Source organism: Cnephaeus nilssonii, assembly GCF_951640355.1.
Source record: "Cnephaeus nilssonii genome assembly, chromosome: 14".
Lineage (NCBI taxonomy): Eukaryota > Metazoa > Chordata > Mammalia > Chiroptera > Vespertilionidae > Cnephaeus > Cnephaeus nilssonii.
The window spans coordinates 30523900-30537348 of record NC_137085.1 but is presented as its reverse complement, the minus strand read 5'-3'; the positions used below and the strand labels follow the sequence as shown (position 1 = coordinate 30537348).

The 13449-nt window shown below is 41.9% G+C and overlaps 1 protein-coding gene across 1 annotated transcript; it reads left to right on the top strand.

Annotated features, from left to right (window-relative positions):
• Nucleotides 1-8: 8 nt before the first annotated feature.
• CHMP5 (charged multivesicular body protein 5) lies at nt 9-13213 on the top strand. Its single transcript, XM_079789577.1, has 8 exons — nt 9-205; nt 1332-1436; nt 2804-2850; nt 4479-4572; nt 4707-4778; nt 8760-8868; nt 10180-10292; nt 12870-13213. The coding sequence occupies exons 1-8, from the start codon at nt 137-139 to the stop codon at nt 12918-12920; spliced, it is 660 nt and encodes a 219-aa protein (XP_079645703.1). The 5' UTR covers nt 9-136; the 3' UTR covers nt 12921-13213.
• Nucleotides 13214-13449: the final 236 nt, after the last annotated feature.

Genomic DNA, 13449 nt, shown 5'->3' with positions numbered 1-13449 from the left:
CCGACAAAGGCATCTGGAAACTCCGGGAGGCACAGTGCGCTTGCGCACGGGGAGCCGGAAGTCAAGACCGAGGCGGTGTTGTCTCTGCTTCCGTTTCTGGTTTTGCTCCAGTGTTTGGGTTTTCTTCGCGGCCAAGATGAACCGATTCTTCGGAAAAGCGAAACCGAAGGCTCCGCCGCCCAACCTGACTGACTGCATTGGCACGGTGGGCGCTTGACTACACATAGCTAGGCTCGGGGCCTCTGAACCCCCTTACCCCACCCACCTCCCGGCTCCCGGCTCCTACTCCTCCACCCCATTCCCGGTCCCGGGCCCATTACACCTCGGCCCTTTCCACTCCACCTTTGTTCCTGTTACCCAGGTCATGCCTGACGCCACAAACCAGAGACCCCTGACCTATCACTGCCTCCCCCAATTGGCACCTGACCCTTGATGCCCACTGCCGCGTCCACTCGCTCTTTCCTTATCCCGTATACACTTCCCACTTTGTCATTACCCCTCTTTCATCCCAGGTCAGGACCCTCAGCTTGACATCCTAGGTCAACCTATCTGTACCTGATCCTGGATCTCAGTAACAAAATTCAGAACCCTGGTCCTGGGCATTAAGCTACCACCCTCTATCTAAGGAACAGCATTAGATCTACCGCTCCAGCCAGTCTACAGCGCACGAGCTCATTTCACACACCTGGTTGAGTCCCTAGCCTGACTAGTTTCTGATTCTAGGGAAATTGCACTTAGTCGAGTGACTCTTAAATTATTTTTCTGCCCAGACGCACTTGAGGGAGACCCTGGAAAATCAGAATCTGGGGGATGGAGTATAGTGTATAAAAGCCTCCCAAAGTTTCTGTCTGGGGATTCCAACACTCCCCACCCCACCCCCCCTTTGGGCACATGCTGGTAAAGAGCCCAGCACAGGCTGGAAGCCTGGAGCTCCAAAATGTTTTCCACCCTTCACCATATGATCCTCTTTATTTTTCTTTTCTTCCTGCACATTCCTTTCTCTCTTGCTTCTTCTCATGTAAGTATTTATATATATAAAAGCTTAATGGATAGTTATCACTGGTCCACTGAACAGCGGGTGGACCAGTTGCTATGATGCTCACTGACCACCAGTGGGCAGACGCTCAATGCAGGAGCTGCCCCCTGGTGGTCAGTGTACTCCCACAGCCAACCTCCTGCAGCCCACCCCCTGCCAGCTGGCCAGATGGGCTCCTATTGGCCCCTATCGATCGCCAACCAGGCCTAGGGACCCCGCACCCACGCACGAATTTGTGCACTGGGCCTCTAGTATTATAATAACTACCACTGCCTTTTATTTTTTTCCCCTTAAGGTGGACAGCAGGGCAGAATCCATTGACAAGAAAATTTCTCGACTGGATGCTGAGCTAGTGAAGTATAAGGATCAGATCAAGAAGATGAGGGAAAGTCCTGCAAAGGTAAGGTAGGCAGGAGCTGCTGTGACAGCCTAATTTAAGCACCTGTGGAAATAGCATGTGTTGAGGGGCTGGTGAGAGATAACAGAAGGCATGCTCACAGTCTGGTAAGTAGAAAACCTATGTGAGGGTGTATCCTTCAGGGAAGAGAGTTTACAACCAGATATGAAATGGAGACTGGGATTTGACCTGATGGAGAGAAGATACTGATCACATGTCCAAAAGCATGTATGTGGGAATTAGCATATTCTGCTGAGAAAGTGGCAATCTGGAGAGAAGGACTAAGCCGTGTTCAGGCATAATGAGTTGCCAAGCTGGTCCTGTTAGATAGGTGTAATAGACTGTTTAAGGAGTAGCATGCTGGGAAAAAAGTGGCCTTGATAAAGTCACCTAATTTCTTATTTTCCTCTTCTGCTAGGTAGAAACATAGAGTACTGTACTAAAGTGCATGGATTGTGGATATAGAACTACAGTCTTTGCTTCCATCTTTATAACATTAACCATTTGAGTGAGGACAAGTTACTTACCATCACTGAACCTCAGTTTTCCCATCTGTAAAATGGGGATAATATCTACTTAATAGTGTGAGGATTAAATGAGGTAATTCATGTGACCTACAAAGCACTGTGTCTAGTACATAGAAACATTCAGTAAATGTTAGATATTATTAATGTCTGTGAAGTAATAACATCTGCTTTCCCTCCATTGGAGGAGACAAATAAAATGATTTATGGAACCGTATAGAAAGTGACAAGGGAAGAGACAAGCTGCTTTTCTCAGCCATTTTAGTGACCAGAGGCAGGAAAGCTCATTTAGATTTGATGAGATGAAAGCTTAAACCATGGTGAGGTAGTCAGGAGAATGATATGATTCAATTTGAAAGTGAGTTCTGACAATCAGTAATAACTGTTCATGAAGAGACAACAGAGAGAGGAAAGGTAAGGTTGATATAAAGGTTCTCATATAAGGAGTGAGAGATCGATGGGGCTGTTAGTAATTTCCAAGGAGAGAGCAGGTTGAGGAGTTTGTGTGTGTTTTTGAGTTTGAGTGGATAGCAGGATGTCCAAGTTGGGGATCTCCTAAGGTAATTGGATATACAAAATCAGCACTGTTGGGGCTGGGGTGGAATTAATATAATATGCACTAGTAAAAAGACATGCAGTTCTTATACTGAGATATGGGATGCAAAGGCAAAGAAGAATTGAGTCTTAATGACTGTCCTTGGGAGTTGAAGAATAATACAGGAGACACCATATCGGTTAATTTGAAGAAGAGAATAAGTAGATATGTACATTTGGGGATATAGAAGATTTCTTTTACCATATATATACTTTTTACTTCTTTTCATTAAAATCTATTTTTCTCCTCAGAATATGGTCAAGCAGAAAGCTTTGCGGGTTTTAAAGCAAAAGCGGATGTAAGTTATATGCATAATCTCCTTTCTTCCACAGGTTTGACCAAAAGAAATGATCTTCCATTCCTTCAGGTTTTTATACCATTTTATAAGCATTCTTCATGTAATTACAAATTTTATGTATATATATAGTTAGCTGGCTTTTTCTTCCCCTCTATATTCAGCAACATCTTTTGTAGCACTATCCATTAAAAATTTTTTTTTTACTCCTCACCCTAGGATATTTTTTTCTATTGATTTTCAGAGAGTGAAATGAAGGGAGGAGGAAGAGAAAGAGAGAGATCGATTGACAGGTTGCCTCCTACAGGCTCCCCAACCAGGGGCAGGGTGTGAACCCGCAACCCAGGTAGGTGCCCTTGACTGGGAATTGAACCCATGACCCTTGGGTCTGCGGGCCAGAGCTCCAACCATTAAGCCAAACCAGCTAGGGCGTACCATCTATTTAAACAGAACTTTTTGCTGATAGGGATGTTCTATATTTATGCTGTCCAGTTCAAAAGGTTTTAGCCATGGGTGGCTATTGAGTACTTGAAATGTGGCTAGTATGACTAGGAATTGAAGCTTTAATTTTATTTAATTTTAACAATTTAAGTTTAAATAACCATATGTGGCTTATGTCTTCTGTATTGGACTGCCCAGATCTATAGGGTTTGGTTCTCCCATTATTTATTTAATTAGAGTGTGCCTTAAAAAAAAAAAAAAATATATATATATATATATATATATATACACACACACACACACACACACACACTTATTGATTTCAAAGAGGAAGGGAGAGAGATAGAAACATCAATGATGAGAAAGAATCATTGATTGGCTGCCTCCTGCATGCCCCACATTGGGGATTGAGCCTGCAACCTGGGCACGTGCCCTGACTGGGATCAAACCATGACCTCCTGGTTCATAGGTTGACACAACCATTGAGCCACACCACCAGGAAGAGTGTGCCTTTTTAATTTTTGTTTGTGAAATTGGGAATCTTGGATATTTGTTCCCTCCCACCAGGAGATTTAAGGGTCCTTAAATAGTCTTACCCTTTGCCCCAGAATTCCACTTCTGGGAATTTAGCATAGGAAATAATGTAAAACATTATAAAGACATATAAAGACCTTGTAGCAACAAAAGTTATAATATTAAATGGAAAATAGTGTTATAACTAAAATACATACAAAAGAAAAAGACTGGAGGGTTGCATCAAATGATATTTGGTTAAAGCAGTGATTTTCAATAGGCATGCTGCAAGAATTTTTAAAACATGTAATACCTGACAAGTCAGGAGCACTGACCTCTTTTCCCTTAGATTGCCAAATTAAAAAATGACAACAGCCAACATAACAATAGTCATCTGGTGTGAATGAATCAAAATGGCATCTATTTTCTTGTCAGATTGGCAAAAAAAAAATATTTTTTGGTCTACTGCAGAATTTTAGTAATTAGTTTATGTGTGCCGTGAAATGAAAACAAGGTTGAAAATCACTGGGTTAGAGTGATTGTTTTAGCCAATTTTATTGTATATTTAATTTTAAAACTTTTTAAAAAAAGAAAATTCTTATTTAGTATTAGACATACTTTCTTCTTGAGGATTTATATCTGTCTCACATTTGCCATTCTCAATTTACTCTAAAAAGGTATGAGCAGCAGCGGGACAATCTTGCCCAGCAGTCATTTAACATGGAGCAAGCCAATTACACCATCCAGTCATTGAAAGACACTAAGACCACGGTACTTCCATAGCACCTTTTCCCGTGATTTTATTTTATTTTTGTACTCTTGTGCTCTTTCCCATGGTTTTTAAAGGACAGTTTAACCAGCATGGCTTCTTAAGACATTGTGTTTTTTCTTAATCTTTTTTTTAGGTTGATGCTATGAAACTGGGAGTAAAGGAAATGAAGAAAGCATACAAGCAAGTGAAAATTGATCAGATTGAGGTGAGATGTATTCTGGCTTCTGCAAGAATGCACTAGTTTCTGAAAGAATCCAATTGAATGTGTATGTGATGGGAAGGGCACAGAAGAGGGATTGAACTTTGGGCCTCTCATTTACAAATATGTAACTTTGAGAAAGGGCACCAAAGGTCTCACTTTCCTTATTAATGCAAGGTTCCTAATACCACATATGGCTAATCTACACTAATAAAAAAGAAACATGCAAATTGACCATCACTCCGCTACACCCACAATCAGGAGTGAGTATGCAAATTAGCCCAACCAAGATGGTGATGGCCATGGAACTGGAGTGAGCAGGAGGCTTGGGTTGCCCCTGGCAATGGAGGAAACCAAGCTTCCCACCTGCCCTGGCCTGCCCTGGCCTCTGCTCAAGGAGGCGCTGAAAAAAAAGAAAGAAAAGAAAAAAAGGAGGGGCTGGGAGCCTGGATCACCTGGGGGTGTGGCCAGCCTGATAACAGCCTTCAGCTCCTCACCCAGGTTGGCCAGGCACCCCAGTGGGGACCCCCACCCTGAAGGGGGTGTGGCCAGCCTGAAAACAGCCCTCAGTCCCTCACCCCGTTAGTGGGGGTCAATTGGAGGTGATCAGGACAGCAGGGGGGGCAGTTTGGAGTGAGCAGGCCAGCAGGTGGGGGGCAGTTGGGGGTGAGCAGGCTGGCAGGGGAGGCAGTTGGGGGCGAGCAGGCTGGCGGCAGAGGGGCAGTTGGGGGTGAGCAGGCCGGCAGGCAGAGTGGTTAGGGTCAATCAGGCAGGCAGGCAGGCAGGCAGGTGAGTGGTTAGGAGCCAGCAGTCCTGGATTTCGAGAGGGATGTCCGACTGCCGGTTTAGGCCCGATCCCTGTAAACCAGCAGGACATCCTTCGAGGGGTCCCAGATTGGAGAGGGGGCAGGCCAGGCTGAGGAACCACCCCCCACCCCCATCCCCCCGTGCATGAATTTCGTGCACCGGGCCTCTAGTATGAAGATAAAATAAATGAGCTGGTGTATCTACATGCACAATGCCTGGCATGTAATACGCACCGATAAATAAACACCCAGTTCCCTGTTACTTCTAACTCAATGATTTTTTAGTCTGTTTTCTCAATTGTAGTTACGTTGCTGTCCATCTCCTAGGATTGTCATGAGTGTCAAATGAGGTTATATATGTAGAGTACTTAAAACAGTCCTAGTGTGGAGTTGGTTCTCTTTGCTAGTAATGCTCTTTATATTTTTAATAATGTCATTAGGTTTTAATTAGCATTTCTCTTGAGATCATGTTTTGGCTGGGAGGTGAGCCCCAACCTGGGGCAGGGAGTAAACCTGTAACCCAGGTACATGCCCTTGATGGGGAATCAAACCTATGATCCTTCCATGCGCAGGCTGACATTCTAACCACTGAACTGTAACGGTCAGGGCTTTAAAAAATTTTTTTAATGTTTTTTCCATTTTACTTTCTACCCTTTATTTGGAAAAACAAACTTCTGATTTGGGGGCTAGGAAGGAGTTTTCAAATGTTTTGCATTGCTCTGGAAGTTCTGAAGCATAAGTGATGCTGATTTGGGCCTTCTGCAGTATCAACACAACCCTGTTATATGGAATTTTCAGTAATGTGAAAAGTACATTTTCTGCACATCCTTGACAGAGTAAAAGATATATATTATTAACTGCTTAGTGTTTGACATATATTATTTCAATAAATCCTTACATATGAGGTATCATTTTAATGATGAAGAAATTAAAGCTTAGAGACATTACTTTTCATGGAGTAATAAAAAATATTTAGCTTGGACATGTCTGACTCCAGAGTTAGCTCTTCAACCCATTATACTAACTGCCCTTTATTATACTGTACCCCTTCTTAGATTGGTTTTACATTTTTTCTGGCCTTGTAGTAGTGTTACAGTTAAGCACAAGTAGATTATTCACAGATGATTTATGTCCTCAGTCCGTGATTTTCACCAGCCTGGTCTCAGATCTCAAACCTTTCCTTTTTCCATTTCTGTTTCCCCAGCCATGGCAGACCCATTGTAATTTTTTATACCACCTAATTGTTTCTGCTACTGCCTCCTTTCTTACATAGTATAGTCAATCTTTGGCTAACTCAAGAAGAGTAATTTATTTACTTCAATTACCTCTTTTTCTCCGTTAATTAGGAAAAATGTTGATAGTGTAGTTGTTGCTTGGTGTAATGTTTCAGGTAAACTTTCTGTAATGACAGTTGATGGGTATCTATTCTTGCAATAGGATTTTGGATTTTCATGAGGCACCTTAAATTCAAATGCAAGATCGCCAGTTTTATTTCCATTTATTTATTTATTTATTTATTTATTTATTTATTTATTTATTGTTAATCCTAACCGGAGGATATTTTTTCCATTGATTTTTAGAGAGCATGGAAAAGAGGGGGGTGGGGGGAGAAAAAAAGAGAGACAGGGAGAGAGAACAACCATGTAAGAGAGACACTGCGATTGGTTGCTTCCCGCACTTTCCCTGACTGGGGCCTGGGATCTAATCTGCAACCCAGATACATGCCTTTAACTGGGAATCAAACCCATGACCCTTCGGTGCGTGGGCCAACGCTCTAACCGCTGAGCACCACTGTCCAGGGCCCTCTTTATTTTTAAGTTTACATTTTTACCACCAAAAACAAGAGAAGGATTATATAGGTCAATTATATTTGTAGTTATTGTTAGGGAAAATCTTCAAACTTGTGATTTTTAAATATTATTTTTTTAAATCTTTATTGTTGAGAGTATTATAGTGTGTCTTCCCTCTTATCTTCCCCCCATTGCCTCCCTCCACCCGGATCCTGCCCCACCCAAGGCCTTCACCACCCTATTGTCTGTGTCCTTGGGTAATGAATGTATGCATATATAAGTTCTTTGGTTAATCTCTTCTTGCCTCCCCTCCCCACTTCCCTCTGAGATTTGTCAGTCTGTTCCACGTTTCTATGCCTCTGGTTCTATTTTATCCATCAGCTTGTTTTGTTCATTAGATTCTTTGTTCATTTATTATTATTATTAGACTAGAGGCCCGGTGCACAAAATTCGTGCATGGAGTGGGGGTGACCCTCAGCCCAGCCTGCACCCTCTCCAATCTGGGACCCCTCGAGGGATGTCCGACTGCCCGTTTAGGCTCGATCCCGGTAGGATTGGGCCTAAATGGGCAGTCGGACATCCCTCTCACAATCCAGGACTGCTGGCTCCCAACTGCTTGCCTGCCTGACTTCCTGATTGCCCCTAACCACTTCTGCCTGCCAGCCTGATTGATGCCTCACTGCTCCCCTGCCAGCCTGTTTGCCCCTAACTGCCCTCCCCTGCAGGCCTGGTCACCCCTAACTGCTCTCCCCTGAAGGCCTGGTCCCCCCCAACTGCTCTCCCCTGCAGGCCTGGGTCCCCCCCAACTGCTCTTTCCTGCAGGCCCGGTCACCCCCAACTTCCCTCCTCTGCCGGCCTGGTCACCCCTAACTGCCCTCCCCTGCAGGCTTGATCACCCCCAACTGCCCTCCCTTGCAGGCCTGGTCCCTCCCAACTGCCCTCCCTTGCTGGCCATCTTGTGTCCACATGGGGCAGCCATCTTGTGTGTTGGAGTGATGGTCAATTTGCATATTACTCTTTAATTAGATAGGATTCAGTTGTTGATAGATAAGTATTTATTGCCACTTTATTGTTCATATTTTTTATCTTTAAAAATACTTCCTTAAGCTCACTTTCTTTTAGTTTTAATGAGAAGGAACATGCAGGAGTTACTTGAACCTGTCCTTTAGTGGGGCATCTGCTCAGCTGTTGACTAAAAATAGTCACTAGAGACAAGGACTGAGGTAAAAGGGGAGCTAACAATTATTGAGAACTTGTTAATGTGCTCTGCATTTTTTTTTACATCAACTTTTTAAAAATTACTTCTTTCTAAGTTCAGAGGAGAGAATAGGGGCAAGAGGTAGAGTAAAATGGTAAGAAATTAATAAAAATCATGTCATATATTCCTATAGGATTTACAAGACCAACTAGAGGATATGATGGAAGATGCAAATGAAATCCAAGAAGCACTGAGTCGTAGCTATGGCACTCCAGAGATAGATGAAGATGACCTAGAAGCAGGTAACGTTTTAGGAAAAGCAATGCATATGTAGCTTTAGAGTCTGAAAGGAGCAACTGCCTGGGACCTTTTCCCAAATGCTAGAGAAAATTCCTGTGAGGGTTACTTGAGAGGTAGTTTATGGTCCAGTCTTTGGGAAGACAGCTTGTGAGGCAGTCACATTGGACTTGCATACTCCACTCCACCTGCAACTCTGGGATGAACAAGCTCTGAAGGAAGGTCCACTCAAAGGCCTCTGCTGACCGGTGCTTGGTATCTAGCAACACTGCGTTTCCCTGCTGTTTTCCTTTTGATTTTGGTCTCCCTATTTTGCTACTTGAATTCCTGTCCCTCATACTAGCAAAGCAGATCAAGAAACAGTAGTTGAAAAGTAGTTATTGTGCATCTACTATATACCAGACACTGTTAGGTTTAGAGATTCAGCATTGGAGAAAACAAATATGACCCCTGAATTCATGAAGCTTCTTAAGCAGGGGTAAGAAACTGCTTCTTTCAAGTAGTTAATTACAAGAGCACAAGTGGTTAGAGAACTATGGGATACCATGAAGCACATAACTGGGGAATCTAACATATTTGGGATGGGAGACGGACATAGGACCTAAAGGATGAGTAGGGCCCTGCTGGCTGGCGTGGCTCAGTGGTTGAGCATCGACCTATGAACCAGAGGGTCACAGTTCGATTTATAGTCAGGGCACATGTCTGGGTTGCAGGCTCACTCTCCATGTTTTGCTTTTGCCTAGAGCCTCCCCAACCCCACTCATTTCTTAATTTTCTTATTTCCCATCTAGAATCTCCCCTAAAGAGTTTTTGCCTGCTATTATCCTTCCTCCTGGTCACTTTCTACTCACTTTACCATACACTTTTTTGAAAAGCCCGATTCATGTAATGATTACTTAGTATACAATAATTTCTGCCTATTTTCATTGTCTTCTTTCAAGTTCATCAATAAATGAGAGAGAATTTATATTTAATGTTATCAGGATTTCCTAATTTGAATTGGTCAACTGATAACTATAGATTCTTCTCGTGGAGACTAGGGGCCTTATAAACCCATGAAGAATGGTTGTTTTGTTTGTTTTATTTTGATTTTGGTTTTTCATAGATTTTATCACATCAGTTCCATTGAAATTTTCTTTTTCTTTTTTTTTTTGAAAATTTCTTATAATGCTAATCTTTTATTTTGAAAATAGAAATTAATAATCCCTTTTCCTTTGTTTTTATGTGTTCATTTAGTAAATAATTGGGCTTTCTTAACACAAGCTGCCAGTTTTCTTGGTTCCACATTTTTTTTATGTTGACTATTTCAATTTCAGAGTTGGATGCACTGGGTGATGAACTTCTGGCTGATGAAGACAGTTCTTACTTGGATGAAGCAGCATCTGCACCTGCAATTCCAGAGGGTGTTCCCACTGACGCAAAGAATAAGGTGAAAGCTTTTTCTGTTTATAATTTCTATGCAAATAATAAAGGTTTATGCTTGATCACCAGTCTGAGATTCTAAAAAGTACTATTAAGTTAAAACAAGGAAAGACTGTCTCGGTCATTATTTTGGGTACCCTTGGAAGCCCAGTTCTCTGGATTATGAACAGGCTGTGTAGATGGTATCACAGAGACCCAGGAATGTTTTTATACAATCCCAATTTATGTAATACTAGAGGCCCGGTGCACGGATTCTTGCACCAGTGGGGTCCCTTGGCTTGGCCTGTGCCCTCTAGCAATCTGGGACCCCTCAGGGAATGTTGGACTGCTAGTTTCAGCCCGATCCCTGCAGGCCAGGCCAAGGGATCCCACCGGTGCACAAATCCATGCACCAGGCCTCTAGTATGCATATAAGATCTTTGGTTAATCTCTTCCCATCTTCCTTCCTCCCCCCTTCCCTCTGAGATTCATCAGTCTGTTCCATATTTCCATGCCTGTGCATTGAGCATCTGCCCTCTGGTGGTCAGTGCGCATCATAGCTACCAATCGAACGGTCAAACGGTTGCTTAGGCTTTTATATATATAGATTACAAATTACCCTTGTTGTGAACTTGCATTGAGTGCCTTTTTTAGGTTTTAGACATTTCCTGGAAAAATATCAGCAACACATGCATGAACTGTGCTAGGCTGCCAAGTAAAAGAAAGTTCTACTCTCTAGGAACACTGGTTAATTAGAGGGTGGATGTTTTTAAACTAGGGATTAACAATTTAAGTATAAAACCTAATGTAGAATGATTCTAATTCAATACGGTAAAAGAATCAGGACACTGGATTGAAGTCTCTGCCACTGACTGAGACCTTAGCAAATCACTTAGCTGTTTCAAACTTCTCTGGTCCTTGCATCTGTAAAATATAGGTATAATCTTACACAATTGTTGTGTAGATCAAGTTAGATCTTGTATGTAAGGGCTTTGTGAACTTAAAGCCCTGTCCAAAGTGACATGGTTATTGTTATTATAAATAAACTAGAGGCCCAATGCACAAAATTCATGCAAGGGACTTGGCCCTCGCAGCCTCAGTCGGCCCTTGCAGCCCTGGCTTCGTCCTGACAGTCGTTCTGCTGTTCAGTCTAATTAGCATATTATGCTTTTATTATCTATAAAATGCTAATTAGACTGGACAGCCCAACGAGGGCCAAGGCAAGCTGCTGCAGCTGCAAGGGCCAAGCTCCTTGCATGAATTTTGTGCATCAGGCCTCTAGTATAGGATAAAATTTTGCAGCATATGAAATCTTGCTCATTCCATCTTAGTTCCTGGTGTAGTGTGTCATTTTTTTGTTGTTGCCATTGGACATTTACAGTCCCGGTGTTTGCCTTATCTCCCAACAAGCACAATGTAGTTGACAGAATACTTGAGTGGAAACCAGTCTCAGCTCTGCCTTTATTCACTGTGTAACTTTGAGCAAATTAGCAATTCATGTCTTCTCTCTGAATTTCATCAGTGTTTTTCTACCTGTAAAATGTGGGCAGCAAAAAGTGGCCAGGTAATTTCTCAGATCTCTTCTAGCTGATTTCTGTAAATGTTTGTCTTCCTTTACTCCTCCCATCTCCCTTGAGCCTGAGGTCATCTTACCTTTCCCTCACACCATCCCCACACCTCTGGCCACTTCAAGGTTCCAGACGCATAGGTTGTTTTTTCTCAGCACGCGTGAATTTTTATGAATACCACCATAGCCTACCTTTTTAATTCCCTGAAGCGTGTATGTTAGGTCTACTTCTAGAAGGCCACAGGTTCCTAAGTTAAAGGGCTGTTGGGACATGGTTTCTAAGTTGATAGTGGTATCACTGTCTCTAAATTTGTAGGACAGTATGTTATGGCAGTAACTGCTTGTTCTGGAGCACTGCTCCTTCAAGGATTTGGGAGGTTATGAAAGTTAATTGTTCACTTTAGGCATCAGAGTGAAAATGGGAATCTGGAGGCAAGGACTAACTCCTCAGCCTTTCCTCCTGACCCTCCCAGCCCTGTTTTCCCCTTTCTAGATTCACACTGCAGTTTCTTTCTGTTCCTGTTCCTCTCTTACTCTTTCTTTACCCCGTAAAGATCACCTCTTTGATCTCTTCCAGTTCTTGTCCAGCTTCATCACTTCCTTCTTTACCTTTCATAAAAAAATCTCATACTCATCTTCTGATTTTGATTTTCATGGATTAAACATTTGGAGATGAGTTTTAACTATTAAATATTTGTAATCATTTTTTTAATCAGTTGAAAAATAGTGGCACTATGAGAATATGCTAAGTGAAATAAATCAGGAAAAGCTAAAGAACCACATGATTTCACTCATATGTGGGATATAAAACTGAAACTCATGGACACAGACAACAGTGTGGTGATTATCAGAGGGAAGGGGCCTAATATATAGTTGGACTTGGGGTGGTGGGCACACAGTATACTATATAGATCTTGTATCTTAGAAATGTACACTTGAACCCTATATGATCCTATTAGCCAATATCATCCCAATACATTTAATAAAAATTTTAAAAAAGATAAATAGTGGCACTAAAACATTGCTCCCTTTTTACAGGATGGAGTCCTCGTGGATGAATTCGGATTGCCACAAATCCCTGCTTCATAGACTTGCATCGCTCAAGTACATCTTGTAAAATAAATACATATTCTGGGACTAGGAAATATTTAACTTTCCAAATTTACCATGACAGATTATGGTTTCTTTCCTTTCTTTGAAGGAAAAGTTAATTACATTGCTCTTTTTTTTTTTCCGTTAAGAGACTCAACGTTTGGGGGATGCTTTCTTTGTACTAAATTTTTATTCCTTTTCTCTTAGGAAAGACTAACTTACTTAACAGTATCAATGGGCATGTATGATTTCATTCCTTAATAATTTGAAATAAAATCAAGGAAATGGGACTCTTTAGATTTTATGATAGTTTAACTCCACAATTTCAAATTGACCTGATAAAATTGATAAGGCAGATGGGATTTCTGGGACTGTTCATATTATGATTCAAAATCATTTTCTATTGTGGTATTATAGGTTGGTTAAAGTGATGGCCTTTTTTGATGAGTATTGTTGTGTCTTGTGAGTAAACCATTACTGTGTCCAATATTGGAATGGAATTATTACTATGTCATGAGTGGATGGT

Bases quoted from the DNA above. Each gene is read 5' to 3' on its own strand.
- CHMP5 (XM_079789577.1), top strand. From the start codon at position 137: ATGAACCGATTCTTCGGAAAAGCGAAACCGAAGGCTCCGCCGCCCAAC. The intron at 206-1,331 runs GTGGGCGCTTGA...TTTCCCCTTAAG, and splicing joins TGACTGACTGCATTGGCACG to GTGGACAGCAGGGCAGAATC. The intron at 4,779-8,759 runs GTGAGATGTATT...ATATTCCTATAG, and splicing joins TGAAAATTGATCAGATTGAG to GATTTACAAGACCAACTAGA.